The sequence below is a fragment of the Scomber scombrus genome, chromosome 21 (assembly GCF_963691925.1).
Source record: "Scomber scombrus chromosome 21, fScoSco1.1, whole genome shotgun sequence".
Lineage (NCBI taxonomy): Eukaryota > Metazoa > Chordata > Actinopteri > Scombriformes > Scombridae > Scomber > Scomber scombrus.
In genome coordinates, this window is record NC_084990.1 from 10,569,275 (window position 1) to 10,578,542 (window position 9,268).

The following is a 9,268-nucleotide window of genomic DNA, read 5'->3' on the forward strand; positions in this document are numbered from 1 at the left end:
TGCTCTAGTTTCTGAATAGACGAACAGCTGAATTTGACTTTGATGCTTCACTCACACTGGTTGTTGTATTGACTTTACACCACCTTTTGAAAAGTTGTCATGAGATCGTGTGGGAGAAAACCTGCTGCTTTTTACACCTGCTGCTTTTTACACCTGAGGACAACCCTTCCCGTCCTCAGGTGCTCACCACAATGCTCAACTATATAGAAGTAATACACCACATTTTAAAGAGGTTGATATAGGAATAGTTTTACTGTATGTTCAAAAACAGTATACAAGTAAACCAAGCTGGTCCATTGAGCAAATAAAAACAGACTTCATGAAGGACAAAAATAAACTAAATGTTAACATCAAACTCTTGATGTTCTGCATTCCTCAGTTATCCGCATAGGAGTAAGATAAGCCTTTATTATCTCCCTTATGAGAAACTTGTCTTTATTGTGTGCTGTAATGCCACAGCACACAAATACATGCACAATTGTCCAGCAGATGTACAATCAAACCACTCACACACACAGGTCCACATACACAAAAAAGCTGTACACTAAAATTTTGCACATATATCCCTACATTAGGTTTTGCACATTCTTAAGCTAAAGCATAATGTAACACAGAGTAAACATCAAACACCTGCCTGTATCACTTAGTTTCACGCACCTTTATATTCTGAAACACATCTAAACGTACAAAAAGTTAATGCTCAACCTTGACTGTTTGTCCACTTTCACTCTCTTATTAAAGACTAGAATAGGAGAATAATGATTTTACAGATAATGTAAAATAACGGATTAATTTTCATAGTAAATAATTAGATAACTTCATAAATACTATATTGATAATATATGAACAGATGAAATATTTCCCACAATCAGTTTTAGCAACTTCTTTGATTTAGATTTTCTCCACAAAGCATTAAGAGAGATAACATTTCTGTAATGAATAATTATCCTCAAACTTTAAATGTCATTATTTGGTTGAATATAGAAATGTGTCCCTGCAGTGTAACAGAGTATATATTTTGTGATCAAGTGATGGCACTAATAAAAACACAGGAAACAAATTAAAACAAAATAATTTTATTTCAGCAGATAAATCAAGAATGACATCAGCCTCTATCTTAAATTAGCACATTTGTGCTACAAATTAAGCAGTATGTCTATATACACGGTCGCCCATAAAGTTGGAATAAAATATTTTTTACTTCTTTCCATGAAATGATTGTGAAAATGTGATTTATTCTTGATAGATAAAGGGTATATATTCTCAAAATTGTATTGATCAATCTCATTGCACCTGGTCAAAGGTGATTACCGATGTGTATAAATAGAAAATAAAAAGAAGAATGTGTCTGAAAACAAATTTATTCAAAATGTATGGGCGATTCATGTCTCATTATTAGCATACACACTGAAATACAAAGTGCTTCTACATGCAAGTGCAAAAATACAATACATACATACAATACAATATCACATAATTTCATGTATAAACCATAATGGAGCATGAAACATGAAAACAAAACAAAAATGTTGATAAGGCAAGTATGTTTTAAGACAAAAAATTAAATCATGAGACTATTCACCTTCTGTGCTGAAATATACTATACAACTCAGTAAGCTGACTTAACAAAAAACATTTTATTTTTGCTGGAAAAAATAGTAATAATAGTAGTTTGATCAAGCACTCAATCTACGCTACACATTTGAAAAAGACAGAAAAAATAAGTAATTATCATAAAAAACACTCAATCTGATTGTTTAGTTTGAATATGTTGAATGAATACTATAAATGTGTAATGCTGTAGAAAATATATGTGTGATGTATGTATTTTGTGAAGAAAATTAGTTACAAATACAACTCACTTTGAGTTGATTCAAACCATTTAAATCATTGTTCAACGTTATTCTGCAGTTAATTAATATTTATCAAAGCTAAGCAACACCATTTAAATCCATTACAGTATGTACAACAGTAAGTGAACGCACCACTTTTCAAATACACTCAATTTTGGACATCAATGAGTGAACGCATCACCATTCATACCTGTTGTTTGTTCTGTGCAGATTCTGACTGTCTTCAGTTCAGTAGTAGGCTACGTTTAGTTTGTAATCACATTATGAATGTATCTGTACCTTTTGTCTGTATTTTAATAAGGTTTGAACATGGAAGTGCTGTACTGTATATCATGGCTGAGCTGATAACTGAGGGGAACTCCACTGCTAACAGCTGCGGTACGGATTCAGTCAGTGACAAAGGTGGTTCAGTTTGAAGATGCTGGGTAAGTGTACATGCTTACTTTCCACATTAGCTACATTTACAATTTTTTTTTAACTTTTGGTCCCACAAAATGTTCTGGTAACCTGTGATCAATATTAGCCATTATTGACATTTGACAGGATGTAATTAATAAGTAGATTGCTTTTTCCTACCATGAGTTTTGGTTAGGTCAAAACGTACTCCCTTTTAATTACACGATTAATGTCACAACCTTAGTTACATACATTTCCAACACAGCACTTACATATATGTTATAATTTTGTTTAATTATATAGTTTGAACTCTGGGATTGAGACCAAGACATCATTTGATTTTGCTGGTTTACTGGAAATGATTTTTTCCCCTAAATATTTAAGCTTTTAAGACTCATCTGTACTTTCATAGCTTAGGTTGTTTTTCTCCTCTGCCTCTATCTTCTTCTTTTCCTTCACTATCTCATTATCTGTATCTTTGTCCTGTTGTTCATATTACCCCTCTCCTTCAGCATCGCCCCCCACTTCTATAGTCTGGTAGTCATCCCCTTTCACTCCCTCTTTCTTCAATGCTTCATACTCCCCTCCTCCTGCTGCCCCCTCCTTCCCCAGAGTGTGGTATACACCCTCTTGCTTTCCAGCTTTCTTCAATGCTTCATACCCTCCTTCTCCTCCTCCTGCTGCCCCCTCTGCCCCCAAAGTGTTGTATACGCCCTCTTGCTTTCCATCTTTCTTCAATGCTTCGTACCCCCCTTCTCCTCCTCCTGATGGCCCCTCTGCCCCCAAAGTGTTGTATACACCCTCTTTCATTTGCTCCTTATTCAGTACATCATATTCGCCCTCTTTCTTCTTTCCGCCCTGTGTTTCTGCGTTAAGGGTGTCATACTCGCCCTCCTTAGCACCAGCCAGCTTTAGCTCTTCATATTGGGCATCACCTTCGCCTCGTTGCTTCATCTGCACATCCTCGTAAATTGCTCCTAAAAGAAATTTAGGTAATATGTGATGCAGTGTGTAAAAAGTGGCCTTTGAAGAAGCAAAAAAAGAAAACAAGTAGTTACTCACCATCAATACGTCTCAGCCTACGTTTGTTATGAAACCACAACACAACTCCGATCAGGGCCATGGCCATCCCAATCACAATCAAAATCACAATCACAATCCCAGACATGGAGGAGTCTTCATTCTTAACTGAAATTGAGACAGTGCATATATCAAATACCAGGACGGTGTGAAGTCCCCCAAGTCATATGAAATAAATTCCCATTAACAGCATTTGTTCTGTGTAAAAGAGGTCTGGCAATTTTGATGCATGGTTACAACTAACATAGAACTATCAGATTAATAATCTGTTTCGCATTAGTGAAAGAAACATACTGTACTTAAAGGGGTACTCCAGAGATTTAGTATTGTGCTTCCAGAAAGTTGGGGGGTTCACAAGAACATAATAAAAAAGCAGCAAAAAATGCAGATGCAGAGACATCCTGACTTGTGTGGGTGATGATACAAAAACACTGAATCCTACAATTCTCATAATTCAACATGAGATAGAGCAACATCAGGGTTACTTTTTCAGACTGTGAAAGCTCCCTCTAGTTTCACAAAAGACATTATACAATACACCTCATGGTGAGTTCACTGATCTTGGTGTGTAAAATTGGTGGAATGCCCCTTTAGTAAGTCATAGGGAAACAATGTCAAAAGTTCAACAGCAAGAACAGAAGCAGGAACTCACAACTGGGTTCACTGTGTGCAGTCCTCATGTACTTCATTACAGCTCTACATGCATAAGAACCGCCCTCTTTCAAGGATTCCATACGTGCCCATGTCTGACCGTTCTTCTTGTAAAAACGATAGGACATGGTCAGGTCATCGGTACAATCCGGGCAAGAACATGAGTCGCCTTCCAAAACCGCCCTGATAGGAGGTTCTGAAATAGAAAAAATGAAGAGACAGACATTGAAACATGTCCATTGTCATTGCTCTGCCTTCTCAAAGGCATATCTGAATTCTGGACAGTGTTGGTTGGGTGTGCATACCATGTACAAACACATCTTGCATGTCGGAGACTACATGGTTTTCGGGCCCGCCAGTGTTCGCCACATATGTGAAGGTGGCATCACACTTATATTTCCCCTCTGTTGATAGTGTCGCAGGTTCGATTAGGTCAAGGGGAGAACTGGTTTTGTTCCCAATGACTCCCCTTTCATCATAGAAAGTAACCTGCTTTATTCTATCTGTGCCCCAGACAAGGCATTTCATGGTCAGACTCTCCCCAGTTATAGCAGGGTGGGGATACATTTCCAGCGATATCGCCTTCCCTGGAAGAAACACATGCTGGCTGGATTAGTTGTTTTTTTAACTTTTTCAATTTAAACAACTAATAATAAAAGTGACATTTGTAAGGCTAAGATACAGTGGAGTTATAACTCTTACTCAGTGGTTATTTCTAATAAGTGCAACCAGTGATGCATGTGAAAATAAATACAAATACAGAGCATTTAATTAACAACAGGCCTACCTGTAGTCCTAATTACTTGTTGGTTAGTCCTGTCATTTTGTTCTTTATCAGTACACCAGAAAATGGTCTCAGGCACTTCAAGTCTGTTGGGTTGAAAGGCTATGCTCTTATCGCCGTCCTTTAGCTTCAGCTTAATCTTCTTCACCGTCTGACCCCTGCTAACCCAGCATAACCATCCTTGCAGACCATCGTCATGGTCCAGCTGGAGGACAACTGAATTTCCAGTCTGCATCACTGGATGGCCTGTCTTGACGGTGAGGGAACCCCTGGGCTCGTAGTCTAGATGGTAAGCCACAAGGGAGCGTACAAGAGGAAGTGAGAGGAGAGATTAACAAGAGGAAAATCACTCTCATATAAAGAGGTGTAAGTTATATGTACATATATTATGTCTGACTTTAAATCTTTAGGATTAAATAGTTTGTGTGGTGTATTTACTCAGGACATTGATGAGGAAGTTGTTGCTCTTTTGCCCATTGCTCTCACAATGATAAGAGCCTGAGTGCGCAGGGGTTGCAACTGCAATCTTCCAGGTATTGTTTGTCTGCTTCTCTTCTACATCCTTCTTGTACCATTTCACTGGGGTCCCACTTGATACACTACAGTGCAAATACAATAAATCCCCAACAAAGATATACTTGAGTGGAGGTGTTACAGACACTAAGGAGGGAGAGGGACAAAGAAAGAGAAGAGATACAGTTACGTATTTGTGTATATATTCTAAAAGCTGACAGTTTGTGTCATTGCTACAGTATAAGAAACCAGAAAGAGCTGTTGTACATTTCTACTACCTATTGACATATCACATTGCTGAGAAGTGATAGATGGAAAGCGTTTCAGCTCTTGACACCTTTTGCACATGTGTGAACACTATGATTACCTTGTAGCTGGCCCTGACATTGTGCCAAGTGCAGGAAGACTGTAAAAAAAATAAATTAAAAAGCATTAATTTTTAAATATGCACTAATTCTTTCACCACATAACACTGCATAATACATCACACTCTCCCCTAAGGGGCATCTTGAACATTAAGTGAAACAAATGAACAGTCATTTACTAGCTATAGCCATTTCAGTGGGGTAACCTTAGACTTGTGACTCAAACACTGTGCCCAGAACTGTGATCTTTTTTGTCTTGAATTTCCAGTCCAGAAATGTAAGTTTCTGTTGGTGTCTCTGATTTTCTCTCTTCAGCCACAGCTGCTGTCACAGGGCTACAGGATGGAGTGTTGGTAGTGAAGAATGGGTTAACTCTTTACTGTATTGACAGGATTATTACATTACATTATAATCATTTTTTCAGATGTGACCTACAAGTTAATAAGTGAACAACAGCGGCATATACTGTATATATGTGGTTTGCCTTTTGTAAGCCGTAAAGAAAATGTATGATCTGATCTGCTTCTTCCTCCTTTCTCATCTTTCTTGTCTTTTGTCATTCAAACATTCTTCCCACTTGTTATTTTCTTTAATAATTATCAATTAAACAGCATATAATATAAATTTTATAAATATAACACTTATTGTTCTTTTTTTAGCAGTGTAATCTTAATTTTAAGACTGTCAATTCGCATATGATTAAAAGGAACATAAATTTTAGTTTGGATATTTTATTCAGTATATTTGTTATACTTAATATTATACTGATGCAATGCATCTTTTTATGTTAATAACATTTTGAATTTACCACAATATGATTCATAATCTGCAGGCGCTGTGTAATCCTCCAGGGAATCAATGTCAGTCTACTTTCCACAGATTAGAGAAAACTGGCATAAAAGTTTTTATTGGTCATGAGTTTGCGTGATGACTGCAGAAAAACCATAAAGTCATCACATTTAAAAATGTTAATTTATAGAGTGCCAAAAATATCATACAAATGTATATTATTTCAGATAAATATTTCCATATTATCTCATATCACAGCTATTCAGTACTTATTATTATGCAGACCTGCAATTCTGCATTCTAATTTATTATAATTTGTCTGTTTTTTGTAATTTGTTATATGTTATTTTTTTCTTGACTATAGTTGACTATGCTGCAGTAACGCAACCGTTTCCATTGCGGGGGTCAATAAAAAGTACCGTAAAAACCGGGGTAAAAGACGCACCTGTAACGCGATTTTTTTTCTTTGAAAAGTGGGGTGCGTCTTATATACACAAATAAGATCCAGGGAGCAGCTGGATCTGTATATGATTATAGGTATGTAAAAGGCCGTCCACAATAAGAACAATAACTATAAATATAAACATAACGATGCGAGTCCTGTAAACAGCGGTGTCAAGCACGGGCGCGCTCCAGTTGCGTCTGCAGCTGATGAAAATAGGCTCGTTACTGCTGTATGTTGTACGGAAAAAGAAAAAGAAAAAAGAAAACCAGGCAGGTTCACAGGCAGGTGCTAATTCAGTGTGTTTAGAAGTATTTCGGTACATTAGTTGCTGTGACGTTTCAGTATTACCGAACAAACTGATGTTGAAGCGCGATGTATGCGCACAGATGAACAGCTTTTATTGAGCTGTGGCAGCGACACGCAGTATGAGCACAGATGTGATGCCTCAAAGATTCACTAACTTTGTTGTTTTTCCACTGGATGGAAAAGCAGACGATGCTTTGTTTGACTCTGGGACTGACACAGAGTCCGGGGACAGTGCGCTTGGTGAGCCTTGCAGCACTGTGCAATATTTGCACACAGTGACATCTCTGATAAAGAGATTTGTTGACTGCAGTGATACAGCTACACACTATATTAAATATGTAAAGTTACAGTGTTCTTTTAAAAGGTTTAATTAAAAATCTTAGCCTTACCGGAACCCGGTCTGAGTTGATATACCGGTCCAGTTCAGTTAAGCAAATCATTACCGGACCATTAACCATTAACCCTACACACTGTTTCAGGTGTAATATGTGTGTGTTTGATTGTGTTTCAATTAAAAGTAGACTGAAAAAGTTTTGGAGTAACTTGAGTGAGTAACTTATGTGTTTATAAATGAATAGCTGGTGCATTCATATAAATAATAGAAAAGGCGTTTTTCCAAGCATGGGACCCCCCCCCCCCCGCCCCCCCCCCCCCCCCCGCCTCCTCCCCCGCAAAAAAAGAAAGAAAAAAAGACTGTGTCTTATACACTGGTGCGACTTATACACCGATTTTTACGGTATATCTTTGTATCTGTATACATTAAAATTAGTTGGTATTTTTCTTTTGTGTTAACTTTTATCCATCCTGTTCTATCCTATTGTACCTAGTTAGACAGAAAGATGATTAGAGACAAACATGTGAATAGATTGTTTGTTTGAATAGCAAGTCCACAGATTGCCGCTCCACCTAAGGCTATGCTCTTAGCCTCTGTACACATTTTTACACTACAAAATGTAAAATGTAATGTAAAAATGTAATGTTGTGTTGCATAACTGTATAAAACACCTATTTAAAAGTAATATATAATATTTGATTAGGATAGGATTAGGAATATAATGATTAGGAAAACAATGACAATCACAAAAAAACCTTTAACCCCAGCAGTCCAGGCTCATGATTTATAGAAATCTTCTTACCTGCCAGAAGCAGCAGATGTTTTCCTCCACTCATTGCCTTGCCGAAGTTACACAGACCAGAGACACGGCACAGTAACTGAAGAGGTGAGAAGTGACCACACTATTACCAACTGTTTTGGCAGTCTGTCATGGTTGAGGAAGTTGCTGTTGGGGGGGGGGGGGGGGGGGGGGGGGGGGGGGGGGGGGGGGGGGGGGGGGGGCTGTGGTTAAGAGACAGACGTCAGGATAGATTGTTGGTTCGGACAAGTGCCAAAGTATACTTCCCCTCTTTATTAACATTTATTCTTTGTGTCCTTGTGTAGTGTTTTTCGAAGAAGATACCAAAAAAACATTTTAGCAGAACTAAAGTTACATGTTTCAAACTGAGAATCAGAAACAGATGACTGATCAACTAACCCTAACCCTAACCCTAACCCTAGAGAACTGAAAATGCAGTATGCAATCCTAAGGAGCCTTGGACAAAACTTTATACAAGGGACACACTTTGGTTATTAAGGCACGCTGCAACAACAGGCAGTCAAATCAAATTTAATGAATTTATTGTAGAGGAAAAAGTCTACACAATTCTACACACAAACCACGAAACCTTACCAGCAAACCAGAACAACATGATAAATCTGCTGCAAAAGCAAACAATTCTTGTAACTGCAAATACAAACGGTGTTATTTATTGGTCAAGCTCTTGTGATGAATTTGTAAGTGATTAATTCCCCCACTCAATGCAAATACCTGGAAATGCAAGCATAATTACCTGAAAGTGTGATATAACATTGTATGAACTGGGGAGGACCCCCTGATCGCATCATTTCAACAACTGACTGGCATGTAATGACTTAAGCAGGGCTGTAAAGTGTATTCAGAGAAGCCTTTCCCAGCCTTGTTACTCTATAGGTAACAGTATTTGACCGTCAACAGTACAGTTGTAATAGATTATTAAAATTGGACCCTCT

The 9,268-nt window shown here is 37.7% G+C and overlaps 1 protein-coding gene across 1 annotated transcript; it reads right to left on the reverse strand.

Annotated features, from left to right (window-relative positions):
- Positions 1 to 1,060: 1,060 nt before the first annotated feature.
- LOC134003775 (uncharacterized) lies at positions 1,061 to 8,421 on the reverse strand. The gene is made up of 8 exons (XM_062443109.1): positions 8,319 to 8,421; positions 5,645 to 5,683; positions 5,203 to 5,424; positions 4,768 to 5,046; positions 4,286 to 4,567; positions 3,982 to 4,176; positions 3,312 to 3,437; positions 1,061 to 3,226 (listed from the first exon to the last, which is right to left on the reverse strand). The coding sequence occupies exons 1-8, from the start codon at positions 8,350 to 8,352 to the stop codon at positions 2,745 to 2,747; spliced, it is 1,659 nt and encodes a 552-aa protein (XP_062299093.1). The 5' UTR covers positions 8,353 to 8,421; the 3' UTR covers positions 1,061 to 2,744.
- Between the last annotated feature and the right edge of the window lie 847 nt (positions 8,422 to 9,268).

What these genes read in the sequence shown, in the direction of transcription:
- LOC134003775 (XM_062443109.1), bottom strand. Translation starts at nt 8,352, where the DNA reads ATGAGTGGAGGAAAACATCTGCTGCTTCTGGCAG. An exon ending in CTTCCTCATCAATGTCCTGA is followed by an intron (nt 5,047 to 5,202) that starts GTAAATACACCA and finishes CTTACCATCTAG; the next exon opens with ACTACGAGCCCAGGGGTTCC. An exon ending in GCAAGATGTGTTTGTACATG is followed by an intron (nt 4,177 to 4,285) that starts GTATGCACACCC and finishes TTTCTATTTCAG; the next exon opens with AACCTCCTATCAGGGCGGTT.